Source organism: Amblyomma americanum, chromosome 1 (assembly GCF_052857255.1).
Source record: "Amblyomma americanum isolate KBUSLIRL-KWMA chromosome 1, ASM5285725v1, whole genome shotgun sequence".
NCBI classification, from domain to species: Eukaryota; Metazoa; Arthropoda; class Arachnida; order Ixodida; family Ixodidae; genus Amblyomma; species Amblyomma americanum.
Genome location: NC_135497.1, coordinates 474433595 through 474449106, shown reverse-complemented (window position 1 = coordinate 474449106; position 15512 = coordinate 474433595). Strand labels below are relative to the sequence as shown.

General features: G+C 45.2%; 1 protein-coding gene across 2 annotated transcripts; it reads left to right on the top strand.

Moving 5' to 3' along the window:
- Positions 1 to 9147: 9147 nt before the first annotated feature.
- Positions 9148 to 14624, top strand: LOC144116055 (uncharacterized). 2 transcript variants are annotated; one of them, XM_077650713.1, is made up of 5 exons: positions 9148 to 9685; positions 9773 to 10148; positions 10244 to 10559; positions 11101 to 11184; positions 13356 to 14624. In XM_077650713.1, exons 2-5 carry the CDS (start codon positions 10034 to 10036, stop codon positions 13864 to 13866), a joined length of 1026 nt encoding a protein of 341 aa, XP_077506839.1. In that variant the 5' UTR covers positions 9148 to 9685; positions 9773 to 10033; the 3' UTR covers positions 13867 to 14624. The 2 variants fall into 2 exon arrangements, with proteins under 2 accessions (XP_077506839.1, XP_077506840.1); XM_077650714.1 differs by having other exon boundaries at positions 9149 to 10148; positions 13359 to 14624.
- Positions 14625 to 15512: the final 888 nt, after the last annotated feature.

Below are 15512 nucleotides of genomic sequence, written 5' to 3'. Positions count from 1 at the left end.
TAAATGATGTACTATTTATCTTGAAGCACTCATTTAGACGATGGGGACTATTCATCGGTGCAGGTAGTGAGACATTCGAGTCGCTTTGGCCTTGCCAGCAGCTTGGTTCTGCAAAAGGGTTTTAAGAGTTGAAAGGAATGTATGTTCGACTGAAACACGCGTGCAGCAGGGAAGCTGTCGCATTAGGCACTTTTGTCTGCTTCTTATACCGCAAGCTTACTGCTGTTCCACCTTGTTGTGATTTGTTTAATTATGAAGCCAACAAATAGCAGTCAATAATGTGGTAGCAAGCGACAGAATGCCACCACCATGCTCTTCACGGCGTACAGTGGCGAAGGCATGCACATCACGTGGCGCTTTTCACATATGGGAGCACTTGACTGTTCAAAAGAGACCACACTCATAACGTGCGAATACCAGGCTTCCGAGTGCAAATAATAAAGCAGGAGCCCATATTTCTGTTTTTTCAACAATCTGAAAACTGGTGCCACAAGCAAGTCCGCATTCTCAAAGACCACTAAGCTCGCGTACTAAGCCTTTGTGAAAGAAGACACGGGAAATGCATTTTACTGCGTTCAGCTAAAACACTTTTCGAGCGACCGCTGTCCACGGTGTCTTTGCAAGCATGCAACCAATAGCACGCAGCAGACGACACGTAGTAGGTATGCTCTCGTGATGTCAGCAATCAATGGTTGTCAGACCAGCAATCATTTCGTAATGCAGTTAAAACTCGATCTAAAGAAAAGCCGATTTATGTTCAAATTTTATGAACAAATTTTGATTCCCCGCCAAGTACTCACAGGATTCTTTGTTCTCGTGAACCCGAAGTAACAAAACAGTCAGTAAACCCCATTTAAAAAAGTTTTCCCGGAATAAATGAGTAGAAAAAAGGAGTGATTTCTCCCTTATTTTGCCCACAATGCCTAGAAGCTTGTTAGAAACGCACCAGCAGTAACGTCTAGGTGCCCAAGTAATGGCCCTGGTTTTGTTTTGACAGCGCAGTAAGCTACTCCCCTGCATCGAGCAACGGACTTAGTAATCGGCGGCACTTTCCACCTTAGAGTTGAATCCGTTTCACGAGATGTCGCTATCATGCACAAGCGATTCGGCTACTTTGGCAGACTTTCCATATGCGCAGGGGCGGGTTATCTGCAAAAGTGATGCGGTAGCGTTCCAGTGCCGCTGCGTTCCTATTTTAGATTTCGAAGGGTAGAAAGATGCCTTCCTCTAGTTTGCAAGTTTCTCAATTTAATGAAGTAATTCGTTAAATCGAGTTCTAACTGTATAAAAAAGTTTGTTTTGAAAATATCTAGCACACAGAATCAACTGAAACTTCTGGGAATTGTAATTTAACGCGTTGGGAACTAAATGCAATTAGCAGGGAATACACGAAAACATGCTGTCATGGCCCCTTTTAAGAGAATAAACATAATATAAGAAAAAGCACTTTGTCCAGCAGACATAGTGGGAGCAATAAATGAAATTTGAACAAAACAGCTTACACATAGTCACTTAAAATATGGTCTCCATGCCTTAAAGGTGACTTACCTATGCTGGTATAAAGACTCTCTTGTTAGTCTCCATTTTTGTGATAATGTTGTAGCTGATTTGTTTGCATTTAATTCCTTGCTAATAGCGCATCATACTGAAATGAGCGAAGAAAAATATGGTAAACTCAAAAGCAACAAGATAATTCCAGAATATCTGGCATTTAGGTGTAAGTGTTGGCACTTCATGACAGAGGTTTTAGTCACTCAGATAACCTTGGCAACGTTATTTTATTGCCAGAGTCAGTGCTGACTCTACATTATGATTTATGTCTACCCTGCCTAATACCACTAGTCGAATATTGTAAATAGTGGTTCTAGTCTTGAATTAAAAGCTCTCTGAAGGTTCCGCTATGTGCAAGTTATTCATTTGTCCTTGTTTAGTATCCTGCAGTTCTAATAGCAAAATGAAGATTGGCATTTTCTTTAATGATGAGGAGAGAGTAGTGATGGAACAATATGCTGCAATCGGAGGAGGCCACAGCCGGTAGTAACTACTTGGAAAAGAGTAGTGTACTATTAAACTGCATGTATATGTAAGTGTGTACCAGCTGTTTATGTGGTTAAGCTTACCAATTTTTTTTCTGCGTATCAAAGGATGTATTGAAGAACGGAGCAGTACAGCAGGGTCATCTGCCAGTCTAATTCGTGAAAGTTGCAGGCATGCGGAAGTTTGCGACGATGTGACCCTGGACGAGGATGATCATCGCAGCGCTCCAGAAATGAGGCCGCGAGAATCAAAGACTTTCCAGCAGCAATTTCCTGGTGCAGTTGCCAATGAAGCAGACCTATAGTTTTGGTATTTTTTATTAACAACCACTTTCTGCTCTGCTAAGCAGTGTATAGCATGCATGGTGACAACTAGGCCACCTGCTTGCATATCCCTTTTCAATCTTAGTTATTTTTTTTTATTCAGTAGCAGCGAAGCTTGTAGCTTTCCAAGCCTCTGGGATTGTGTGCCTGTATGCCTGTTGACACTAAGCCAACATTTACTGACACAAGGAAGGTATAGGGGATATTTTTTTGTTGGTCATTGTGAAATAATATAATGTAATGATTGCAATAATTGATTAGAAAGTAAAAGAAAACAATCTAATGCAGTCAGATACGTCCGAACTTAAGAGCTTCGAATTTCGTGTTCGGTGATCTACCAACTGAGCAGTTGAATCTTCTTTCGCAGGTATTTGCTGCGCGTGTAACCTATCCTTGAGATGTTTACGTGCTGCGGCTGTTCTGTCGGTGGTTTTTAGAACTGCTTTCTACTTACCTCAAATCCAGCTACACCGAATAGAATGGGTCGCTGTTTATTCAAAAACAGGGTATTTGCATAGGGTCTTGTATCGACCCCATTCTGAGTGACCTGTACCTGGCTATGCATGACAGAGTGTTGAATGAGAAACTCAAAAATTTGCCAGTTCTAAAAATGTTTAGATATGTGGACGATTACCTCATTTTCTTAGACTGTCAAAACGATGCTTTTCTGCCTGAAGTTCGGAAGGTGTTAGACCTTTTCAGTGTAACTGTGTCTCCCCTGGTTTTGACGCACGAAGTACCGCAAAATGGCTCCATCCGCTTTATCGAGTTACAACTTCTTTTTACGCCGCAACATGTCTGCTGGAATTTCCAGCAAAGGGCAATAAGCCTGTTCTGCCATACGATTCTGCCCATTCAAAACTCGTCAAGCGAAACATAGTCCAGTCTGCATTCAACAACGCGCTCACCAAATCCTGTGAGCACTGTCAAGAAAAGATTTTTCAGGACAAGGTGCAGAGATTGCGTCAATCCGGATATCCGCCGTTGCTTCTAGTCTCCGTAGCTGAAAAAATGTTAAACAAAATGCAGTGTACAAACGCCCCCCAACGCATGCAAGGGAACGCAATAAGAAACTCGCCATTATTCGTTATGTACACCAGGTTTCTCACAACCTAAAAAGGATTGGACAAAAAGTGGGAGTGAGCGTTGTTTTTTCAGCTCCTCACCGCCTCTCTAGACTCTTCCGGAGAGTAAACGGTATCGGCGAAAAAGTTCGCGAATGCACAGTTCGGCATCGTGATCCTTTCGTAGGTTGCTGCACAGGAGTTGTTTACTCCATCCCTTTATCTTGCGGCAGGGAATACATCGGTCAGACAGGTCGATGCATTAATAAAAGACTGCTCGAACACAACTCCAGCAGCTTAGCCGTCCACGTTCGTGACTGCAGTCCTTGTCGCAGGTGCCCTCCAATGTATAAGGCAACAAAAATTCTGGCAGAGAGCAGCAACCAACTCACTCGGGAGATAATTGAGGCCGGTTTCCTTAACAAGCAACAAGACGACTGCGTCAGTACACCCTCAATAGCTCTGTTGGAAAAAGAGTTTGAGCTTCTCTCCGATTCACTTTAATTTCTTGGTGCCGTGGTTGCCTACGTGGCTACTTTTCACGACGCATTGTTTTCGCCACTACTCTTTAAATATCTTTAGGGCCGCCACTTCCATTCCTTTCTTCTAGTTTTCATCCCTCTTTTAGCTTTGCTCTTTTAGGTCGATTTTATGGTTAGCCCTCATCCCCTTTTAGGCCGTGTACTTTGTTGGCTAGCACTACATCTTTTTAGGCCGTGTTCTTCGTTGGCTTTCATCGCTCGCTTTTAGGCTGTTATTCAACAGGATAGATAAGCGGGCGAGTTGGTGATACATAATGCAAAAAAAAACAGCGCGAACAAACAGGGACTAGACGAAGAATACACAGGAACAAGCGCTGACTCTCAACTAAAGTTTAATCACAGGAAGCACACTTATAAAAGGAAACAGAAAACGAAAAAAACACAAAATCAGAACGCATGTGTTACTATGTGATGTCCAGATATGCAACCTCACAGTCACGCAGGAGCAGGGATGGTTGGCTGACACATAATCTTGGTTTCTTTGTCATGTTATAAACACCCCGACCAGTTGACCAGGGAAATTATCGAGGCGTATAACATGACAAAGAAACCAAGATTATGTGTCAGCCAACCATCCCTGCTCCTGCGTGACTGTGAGGTTGCATATCTGGACATCACATAGTAACACATGCGTTCTGATTTTGTGTTTTTTTCGTTTTCTGTTTCCTTTTATAAGTGTGCTTCCTGTGATTAAACTTTAGTTGAGAGTCAGCGCTTGTTCCTGTGTATTCTTCGTCTAGTCCCCGTTTGTTCGCGCTGTTTTTTTTGCATTAGGCTGTTAATTGTTTTCCCATTCCAACCACCATTTCACCTTATTCTCATTATGCATGTCTTCACGCCGTTTACCGCGATTTTAGTGTCTATTTTGCGTTTTTTGCCTCTTGTTTTTATTGTTCTTTTTATCCCTGTCATCGCCGGCCGTACAGGGCTGCCGGTGTGTGTAGATAGTTCTTTTTTTTTGTTGGCAAGAGTTCTTATTGCGCCTCTTCCACCACCCCCTCTCCACTTCGCTGCCGCGTCTTGATTTCGGTTTGAATGGGGGTGTGCCTGATGTTTGGCCAACCGGAGTGGGTCGGGCACCCATATGTATTTTGGTACTGCATGATATGGATTTAAAAAAATGCGCCTGCGCACTGCCCCTGCTTTTTTGCTTGTTTTTTGGCTTTGAATTGCGCATGCGTCCTGTAATCACTGCTGTCTTGGGTCACTGTACAAAAACGTGCGGATCGGCTTCCTTTGATGTTAAAGTTGTTAGTTCAGCGCACTGTGTGTCTCGTCTTCCCTTCGTCTGTCGTCTGCCAGCGCTGCAATGTTCAGACTGCCAAACCAACAAGCCCAGCAACACGTCCTGCTCTCCTTCTGTGTTTTCACCTTTACTGCAAACTTTCTCCCTTCTCTAGCGGCGTCGTTGAGGTGTCCCCCGATTTGCGAGACAATTACTGCGGCTTTGCTTTCCACTAAAATCCCAACAGATACGCACAAAGGCCAAGTGAGAGAGCAGTGTCACTGCAGCCCGTTCGTGATCTGTTCGGACGGCGGGTGGGCTGTTTTGGGAAGCCTCCTAGAGACTTCGAACGATTTGTCCAACGCGCAAGGCGTCGCGTCGAACGGGAGATTGCGTTCCGTGGTCTCCCTGGCTGCGCTGCAACACGCTGTCGCGTTCCACACTGATCTGACCTGATCTTGGAGTGAACCTCATCGAATAATCCAAAACCAGAAAGGCATATTTTGTGCATGTTTTTTTTTCTCTTCTCGGGTTTTGCTACAAGGAGCGCTCATCGGTTTCCCCCTGAGATAATTGCGGTGCTGCAAAGCCGGAGAAATATGGTTTCGACTGTGCAATCCAATAGCAAACCTTTCTCATGAATGAACCGTCTTCAAATGTTAGGTTTAAAGCAGGCGAGGCCCTTCACAAGTGGATGGAAATCATATCCACAAATTGGGCAGAATTTAAAATGCGTTTATGTGTAGAACAAGAGAATTGTTGCATGATTTGGTTATTTATTTTCATTTACGAAATGATATTGGCTCGTGTTCTGTGCGATGTCAGTGCACGTTAAAGAACACCAGGCGGTCAAAATTTGTCAACGCCTTTACTGCGGGTCCCTCGTAGCCTGAATCGCTTTGGAACGTTAAACCTTGTGAGGATTGGGCGTCTTCAGCGAACGGAATGAGCGCCCGCTGCTGCTGTTTGCTCATTAGAGAGGACCCCGCCCCCTCCCCCTGTTGGGTATCCGCGAGCGGCTGCTGTTTATCCTCCTTTCAAAGGGGAGCTCTTTAGAGAACCGCTGTAAATCACCCTCGCTTCCGTTGTTCCCGCTTCGACCTGGCATACCCACTGGGTCACTCCGAGTCACAGTAGGGGGTCGTTGTTTCGGCGAGAGGCCGTGAGCGGGAAATGAACGGGGAGATCGCCACTGGCAGCAGAAAGGTGCGTAGATTTTGCTTCCCAGGTGCCCAGGCCTTTGCCAGGGGACCAAGAGCGCGGGTGGTGTAACCTCGCGCACCTAGTATGTACGCTTGAGTTCAGCCCCGAGCCTCCGGAGTCCCGTCGCCCCTCTTGTGCGGTGCCCACGCGCTCCGGATTCGGGAGGGCCTCATTTGGCTGGCTCTCCGTCATCGCCGGCCATTGCCGGTGACACCGCGCGATGAGCCATCGACGTGCGACCTGCGTCGTCAAGATGTGCTCCGCGCATTCCCCATCCTCCCTCGTGTTGGGTCGCGCGCGATCTAACCCTCTGGTTGCCCGTGCCGCATGCGATCGCCCTTGGATATATGCCGTCAAGCGCGTATGCAGTCTTTGCTTTGCGCGCGCGGCTCCGCGGGCCCGCTTTCGGGTGCTGTGGCTGGGCTATGGGTTGTATACTGAGGTCTGGTGATCAGTGCAGTATTATGTAATGCAGCTTCCTCTGTAATAAACACTTGTGCTCTCATATAACTGCGCATTCCTTCCTTCGGAGCGAGAGCGCAGGCGCACGGCGAACGCTGGCTATGCTCCCAGCTTGCTCTGGCCCGAACCCGCGATATGTGGGCGAAGTGCCACTCAATTAACACTTTGGCATGGGTTCGTTACCAACCCCACAATCTCCATAAACCAAACCATTTTGTTTACATTTCCAGCAATTCTGGAGAAAAGCATTTTTGAGCGGGAAACCGCTTATGAACGCCACTTTTTCATACAATTTAAGATATCACTGTAACAATCAATATAGCCGCAGGTCACCCGACGGCACTCTTGTACTTTTTTTCTCTATTCATGCTTTTGCTATCGTCCAAAAGCGTCCCCCATTGGTTTTCCAAGGAAGTCTTAACTGTTCGATGCGATCGATGGAAACACTTTATAAGAAAGATTTTGCTACACTCAGAATAATGGACCTTTACCTTCAATATTTTCATAATGGTGTCTTACAATTTTTCAAATTTCAAAATTTTTGTCCGAGAAAGCTTGAGGGACAGGGGGCGAAAATTATACACGGTGTTTGACGTAGCAATTTACGCGCACTGCCTGTGTATCGGGGTCCTTCCTGCTCGCGTACCTTTCGGGAATCCTCAGCAAGGAAGTCGCTGAATGTGGCCCAGTGAACTTTGTCCACTATGCTGTAGTCGAGCAGTCCTTCTGGAGACATGCAAACCAAGATATTCAGGTTGGCGCGAGTCTCGCAGCTGGCACGCCGCGCTGGGCTCTCGCGAAGCTTCGTGAAAACCAAACATTGTACTTCGTTCCATCCACATAGTAGCGTCCCAGAGCGGTTCCTTGGTTCTGCAGCCATTGCGCGTAATTTCGGCGGTCGCGCTTCACGTCAAGGCGGTTTCTTTCAACTGGCCTCGGCGTTGCAAGTTTCAGTGTGTAGCCGTGCCCGTCGAGAAGGCGGTCAACAGTAGACTTGCTGATCTGAATCTCCGGGAACCTCTCAGTTAGGGAGTTTCTTATCTCATCCAGTGTAGAAGCAGAATTTCTGTCAACAATGTCGCACAAAGCCTTCTTCACAGTCTGGCCGAACTTTTGGGTTTAGCCTCCGCGTTCCTTTGCCTCTTTTCTATCAGTCGCTGCAATCGACCGGACAGTCTTTACATTTATACCAAGTGCGGCAGCGAGCTGGTTGAGGTCGCCACCGCGCCCCGACACATCGACGATCCTCGCCCGGTCTGTTGCGGACACCGGCCGGTAGATTTCCTTCTGCTCGGCAGGCAGTTTTCTAGGTTGTCCTCGTTTCTTGATGCTCTCCATCTCAGTCGACTGTGCAGTGTGCTTTCTTTACCGTCGTGCGAGGAGTTGGCTTGAAGCTTCACAAGAATACCGCAACGACGGACCGTACAAATTGCGCTGCCAGCGGCACTTCTGTACATCTGCCTAGCCCAGCACGCGAGGCCATCCGTACACTTCTGCTTTAAGAGGTCAGCACTACGGATGAGAATGACGACAAAAGATTACAAACTTTTCTTTTTTGTAAGTTTATAAGAACGATTTTAAGTATTGCCTCGTTTTGATGACACGTCTCACTTTTACTGCCAAAGCAGAAATCAGTTGCCGCTCTCATAGGTCGTCTGCGAGCGAGCAGAAAGTGGGCCTCTTCGATTATCCACCTCTGGCAGCCCGCAGGCAGCCCGCGGGCTACCAGAGCGCGCCGCCAGGCGCTCGATTTTCTCGGGCTGCTCCGCCCACTTCCGGTGGCTACCCAGAACGCATTCGATTTTCTCTGGCTGGGCGGTTTCGGGCTGCCAGCTGGCAGCCAGACTCGCCAGGACGATTTTGTGCTGGCAGCGTCGTCTGCTAGTTCCACAGCTCTCCGCTCTGGCGGCTAGCAGACGACAAAATGGAGGGAGGCGCATTCGCGACAGCTTGGGTGGTTAATAGCTAGGGCGCAGAAACGGCGTTCGCGTTCGTATCTGTGCTGTTTTCCTAACCGTGTCTTATTTCGAGTGGAATCTCCGAGCCGTATCCTGTTTACTCGTTTCAACTGACGCTTCCTATTTCGGCCGCGCGAAGCGTTGTTTCCTCTCTTGATTACTTGAGAAGATAGGTTGGTTTCCGGTCGTATTTTATTTTACTACGTTCACGTCGGCATCTTTCTAAACTGCATGCATGCATGAGTGCTCTTGTACGCTGGCTTGCAGCTGGTAACCTCTTCTTGCGGCGTCTACGATATATCTATTCTTGAATCAGCCGTATTTATCTTTGTTGCGTGTCTTGCAGGTTCAGTGGACGCTCCCGATTTGTTTTTCGAACGACGATGGCCGCGCTTCGGATATCATATCGCAAATTTCGGCAGTTCTGCGTGGCGTCTCAAACGGGCGCGCCGTTATCTCTCTCAAACTCGTTAGCGCGCTTATATCTTTTCGTTTGCGCGGCGGGTACAGCTGTATTGTATATATTTATTTGCTTTTTTTTTCTCTTGCAGGCTCAGCGACCGCTAACGACGCCTGTTTCGTTCGCACCTCTGGGTTTCGGCTCGATCGTATTGGCATGCGCGCTCCGAGCGTCCCGTACACACGCGTGAGACGCGGTTCACGAGATAATTAACGGATGCATCGTATATATGAGACACAGGCGTCTCATATACGGTATGCACCCGTTATCTCGTGAACTCCACGCGGTTGGTTTCCGGTCTTGTTTTATTGCAGCACATGTACGCGCGTGTCGGCGCGCTCCTCTGATGTGCATGCAAGCATATGTGCCGGCGTGCATGCGTTGTAGCGCTTTTTGCTGCTGGCTTAAGTGGTATCTAATTCTTAGTTTGTGGCGTCTACGATATCGATATCTCTCTTCTGGTATCAACATATCTTAAATTTGGTTCGTCTCTTGCAGAGGTTGAGCGATATCGTTCTGTTTCGGACAGCACTTCGGCATCCAGCTCTGCTCGGCACCCGTGCGGCATCACTTTGGTGCCGACATGCATGCGTGCGCGTGTAAGCTTACGGGTAGTATCTTATTCTGTTTCTTTGGCGGTTTACGTATGTCTAGCAGGAGTCATTCGTTTTGCATGCTATCTTTTACATCTTCTTCGGCCCTTATTTATACGTCACCTCCCTTCCAACGCTTTCACTTCATACGTTCATTTCGGAGGAGATGGCCGCGCCGCTGAGAATCATCTTGGAAGGTGTGGAGAGAGAAATTTTTGAGGCAGTCGACGACACCGGTGCACCCATTGTCCACAGAAACCAGCGCCTTTATGCGACAGCAGGTACGTACGTACGTGTACCTTTCTCGCTTTTATGTATATGCAATATTTGATCAGTACTTAATGCGCAACATATATATGCTCTCCTTTGGTTGCAGACAACGTGCAGGTTTGGCTGAATGCGCCGGCAGCCCCCGTCCCACATACCATCGAGCCCGAGGAGTTGTGGCCTCGGGCCAAAGTTCTTTTCCTGATTCAAGAATATAAAAATTTCAAATCAGACCCTACTAAACGCCTAAAAACTAAAAGACAACTCCGGGAAAATTTGGCAGATTTAGTGAATTCCAAATTCGGTTGCCATTTGACCCATTCGCAAATTGAGAACAAGTGGAGAAATCTAGAGAGAAAATATAAAACGATGCGACAGCATAATAGCCAGTCAGGGGCGGACCGGAGAACATGCGAGTTTGAAGAGTAATTATATGTAGAACATGATCTCAGTAGAGATAATTAACTTCTACTGAATGGAAAACTTTGTTTTCCTGATTCTACATACGTGACTTTTGCCCCTGAAGCAGTTTAGTCATTCCACAAACCTGTGAATTAAGTATGTTGCAGCATTTTTACTTTTTTGGTGCAGGTAGATTTTGTGACAGAATAATTAACTGTACCAATTTTGGACATCTTTTGTCTAAATAATGTAATTCCTGTTGTAATTTTAGGGTGTTATAGATTACACAGCAACATTTGGGCAGATAAATTGACTGTCTTTTTGTCAATTGCATACAGCTGCTGAGAGGCATGAACCCGGACTTTGTGCTCATGTCAACAGCTTTGCTGCTGGGCAACTATCGGGCATTTTGCATGCCGGCCATGGTTATAAGCTAGCTATACATGTGTCTTGCGTCGCTGAGTAGATATGTCAAGCTTTATGCATGAAATAATGTGTTTGTACACATATTAAGTGATGTCATATATATGTGTCAAATGGATCATAATTTTTTTTTGTCCTCAGGGAGCTCGCTGAAATTTTTGAAAAAGCTCACAGCATCAACCCACCCTACCTGCTGGGGCCAGGACTCGTCCGGAGCGTCCAAGAGTGAGTCATGTTTTTTTTCTGCACACGACAAGTGCGACAGGGAATTTACATGCACTGTAGCACAGGCATTGCCGAAATAAGAACTAGTAAATTGGGTTTGCCTCCTAGCCATATAGCGGAATCCTTATGGCACCACTACACAGCAAATGGCCTCAGATAGTGAAGAATGTTTTCCTTAAAGATTTAAAGTTTAAAGGGTGCAATGTGCTCCATTACATGCCGAAAGAACCAATCCAGTTGCTTGGTTGCTTTTGAAAAAGACAGTGCATGTCGTGCAAAACATATTTGAAATCAAACACTACCAGGGGTTTCCCCAAGTATAAAATCAGAGGAATGTTGAAGCTAGGGGAGTAGCGGTAGTCATTTGTCAGTTTTTAATTGTGTCTTGATGTGGCACGTAGGACTTGAAAGGCTCATGACTGCAACACTCATGTCAAAGAGTGCCAACAATTGCTTCGCTTTAGACAAGGATACAAGTCATATATCAAGAGACAAAAGTAAGGAACAAGGACTGCATGAAATGTGTCCAGAAACGGCGCAGTAGCTCGGACTACTAATAAACCTTACAAGAAGAAATATCGCTGTCAGTCGCCTATCAAAGACTTGTTAAACTCTGCAAAACACGCATCTTTGCTCTGAACATAACAGATCGAGTCAGTAATTAAACACACACACCAAGAAGTCATGTGCATGCTGAACACTACGCACATGTGGAAGGTGTACATCAGAGCTTTAATATCAGCCGTGATGATTTGCATGACACTGAAACATCTAGGTAGCAAAATTTATGGCTGCTACACACAGTTGGTTAAATATGTACAAGCACAGGCTCTTCGCATTGTCCGACTATTCACTCAATAATTATAAAGCAATCAAGAAATCATCACGGCTGATATCAAAGCTCTGATGTGCACCTTCGACGTGTGCGTAGTGTTGAGCATGCGCATGACTTCTTGGTGTGTGTGTTTAATTACTGACTCGATCTGTTAAGTTCAGAGCAAAGATGCGTGTTTTGCAGAGTTTAACAAGTCTTTGATAGGCGACTGACAGCGATATTTCTTCTTGTAAGGTTTATTAGTATTCCGAGCTACTGCGCCGTTTCTGGACACATTTCATGCAGTCCTTGTTCCTTACCTTTGTCTCTTGATATATGACTTGTATCCTTGTCTAAAGGGAAGCAATTGTTGGCACTCTTTGTCATGAGTGTTGCAGTCATGGGCCTTTCTAGTCCTACATGCCACTTGAAGACACAATTAAAAACTTATATATCTGTGTGTTTCCTAGTAATAAAATGACTGGACTGCCACAAATATATGGCACATTCTCAGCCACATTCCTAGCAGTTACATCCACCAGTTAGGTATGAAAAAAATTCACTACAAATTAAGGAAGGGCCTTCAGAGAAACAAGGGTGTGTGTAGGGAAGCCACTGAACCTCGCACAGAATGATATGGCAGGCAATAAACAGCTGGTTTAAGGGCACATGGAAGGTCACATGCGTTGAAAAATTTTACTTTGTCTACAAATGAGTGGTTTTTCTTTATTAATGTGGCCAACATGTGAAATAGTGACCCAATACATTACGAACATTATGGCACCACATATATAAGGCTTCATGTTTTGAGCGATATTGTGCCATCCCTGACGGCAATCGAGAATTACTGGGAATAAAATGCTCTAAATTTTTTGAAAATGGACCTTGATACGTTTGAAATGACATTGAGCTGTTGAAATTACTTTGCACTTCTTGAAAAATTCTGTGCTCTAGCTTATTTGTAAATGTAACTGTGGTGTGCGCATTACAAAGTTCCTCCTATATTTTTTTAATGGCTCTTTAGAGCACAACAATAAATTTGACAGATTAATTTCATAGGGTAGACCTTTTTGAACAAAATGACAAAACAATCTGCACTGCTAAATAATTTATTTGGCTAAACTGAAATTGAAAAGCCTTTGATAGAATTTTAATTCCTGTTTCGTAAATGGTGTGAAAGAGGCTCCAAACCAAAGTTTCTCAGCTGACTTTTGCTGCCAGCAGAATTATGTACGAAATTAAATGACTACAAAATGAATGACAGTGCCCTTTGTGTAGGGATAACACATATGCACTACAAAGTCTCTGTTCTTTAGTGCAAGGAGTGCATAATGATGTCGCATTGTTTTGCCACCAGCAGCCAGGCTGAACCTGCAGCCAGCCCCCAGCCTGTCCCCAGCAGGGTAACTGCTACAGCGAGCCCAATTCCCGGCAGCTCGCAACCAAGCACGAGCAGGGGCAGCACTACTGCTGGCGACTCGCAGCCCCCAAGCCCATCCGCGCAGCCTAGCCCCCTGCAACAGCAACCAGGCCCAGCCAGGAAGAGGCGCAGGACAGACACCTCTCGTGCAGTGCTCGAGAGTGCCGTCGCCCATCTTGAGGTGGCCGAAGCTAACAGACAGCAGCGGCACAGGGAGCGCATGGCTCTTGAAGGGAGGAAGGTTGCTGCTGTAGAGAGGAGGACTGCAGATCTTGAGCGGGTGGCTGCAGCACTTGAACGGCGCGAGCTTGTCTCACTCTGTTCTCCGATACATGCCCAGCTCATTCCCCAACTCATTCCCCAATTCATTCCCCAATCCGTTCTCCAGTCCGCTCTCCAAGCCCTCCTTACTATAATGCTTAGTTTTAATGTTTCGTTTTTTGTCTAGTCAGCGCTTTTTATATTTAATTTTCATTGATAATTGCTGGTATATGTTTGTGTTCAGTTCCGTATATTTCCGCTAAGTTGCTATGCACTACCTCGATGGAAAGAAACGCGAACCCAGCGCAAACACGCTCCGCTGTTTCAATTTCTTTTCACCGCGGTTTTACTTCGGTGATAGCAAAAACACATTAGACTCGTTCATGATACATTCTAGGACAACTCTAACGTCTTTTTCGTACCACCCAGGTAAAAGCGCGATGAAAAGAAATTCCAACAGTGGGGCGTGTTGGCGCCGGGTTGTTCGCCTTTCTTTTCATTGAGGTAGTATGTGTGTGTGCGTGTGTACACTTAGACACACGTATATTCATCTCGTTCGTGGTTGCACTTCATATTGTGTACATACTTTAATAAATTTTACAACCCTCTAATATGATCTGCATGCGTGTTTCATGCAATGACATTCTGATCACTTGTTTCTGTGTGTACTGATAATAAATTGGATGGCAACAAAATTTCCAGAGCATACTTGTCTAAATTTCTCTAGCACACACCATCCTTCCAGCAGTTTAGCTCTCATTATTGTTGTCATTTACTGTTCAGAGGACACAATGCACATTTGAACATGTTGTCAGCCATCTTACGGTGCCCGAAGCTAACACACAAAGCAGTGGATGGCCATTGAAGAAAGATTGCTGCTCACTAGGGGAGTGCAGCACTTAATGGGGTGGTTGGAGCAATTGAGCGATGAACCTCTTCCTCCCATCATTCTCCAAGCCTCCTAACTAATGCATAGTTTTTCTTTTATTCCGTGTAGTAAGCAGTAGACATTTTTTATAACTTTCATTAATTGCTTTTGTATGCATGCTTCAACCTGTATGGTTCCATATATGTCCACTAATTGGCTGCAAGTGCACGTGTATACGCACACTTGTAAATTAGTCTTTTATCCTCAATTATATTGAATTTCAATATGTGTGTACTTTAAATAATCCTAATGCTTCATCTTCTGCAACCATATGTAATAAGATCTCGGTGTTTAGTTGAATATACATTCTGATTACTTGTAGAGCATAACTGTCTAAAATTTCTCTGTCGCACACCGGTCTCATATTCCAGCAGTTTAGCTTACACACTGCCTCTTGTCATTTACTGTCCAGGGGGAAGAATGCAAGCATATATGGAGACAAAACTGAAAGGCTACTCTTCATGATTTACGCACGAAAATTTATTTCACAAGCATCACACATGAACATCATTTTGTGTACCAACATTTCTTGCTACATTAAGCAGGTGGCAGGCAGTAGCATACTCCAAGAACTGAAGGGAACAGAAGAAATTAACCTACACTAAAATGTGTCATCCTGCAGGACCACACCGCTAGATTTGCCTATAGTGAGAACACAGAGCTTCAAACATAGGTCCACCAACAACAAAGCGTTGCAATACACACAACATATATCAGAAACTTATACAGCTCACATTCATTTACCATGGGCTCATGATATACTCCCTCATTAAGGGCAGGCCACAGGTGTTAGTGGAGTATGGTTAATAAATAAGCAAAGTTTTTTTTTCAAATTAAGTACTATTTATGCAATTTATTGCATGAAAAATCATGAGATTCAGCTAAAAAAATTTGTTAGTGCACGG

Bases quoted from the DNA above. Each gene is read 5' to 3' on its own strand.
- LOC144116055 (XM_077650713.1), top strand. From the start codon at position 10,034: ATGGCCGCGCCGCTGAGAATCATCTTGGAAGGTGTGGAGAGAGAAATT. The intron at 10,560-11,100 runs GTAATTATATGT...TTTTGTCCTCAG, and splicing joins AGAACATGCGAGTTTGAAGA to GGAGCTCGCTGAAATTTTTG. The intron at 11,185-13,355 runs GTGAGTCATGTT...TTTTGCCACCAG, and splicing joins CTCGTCCGGAGCGTCCAAGA to CAGCCAGGCTGAACCTGCAG.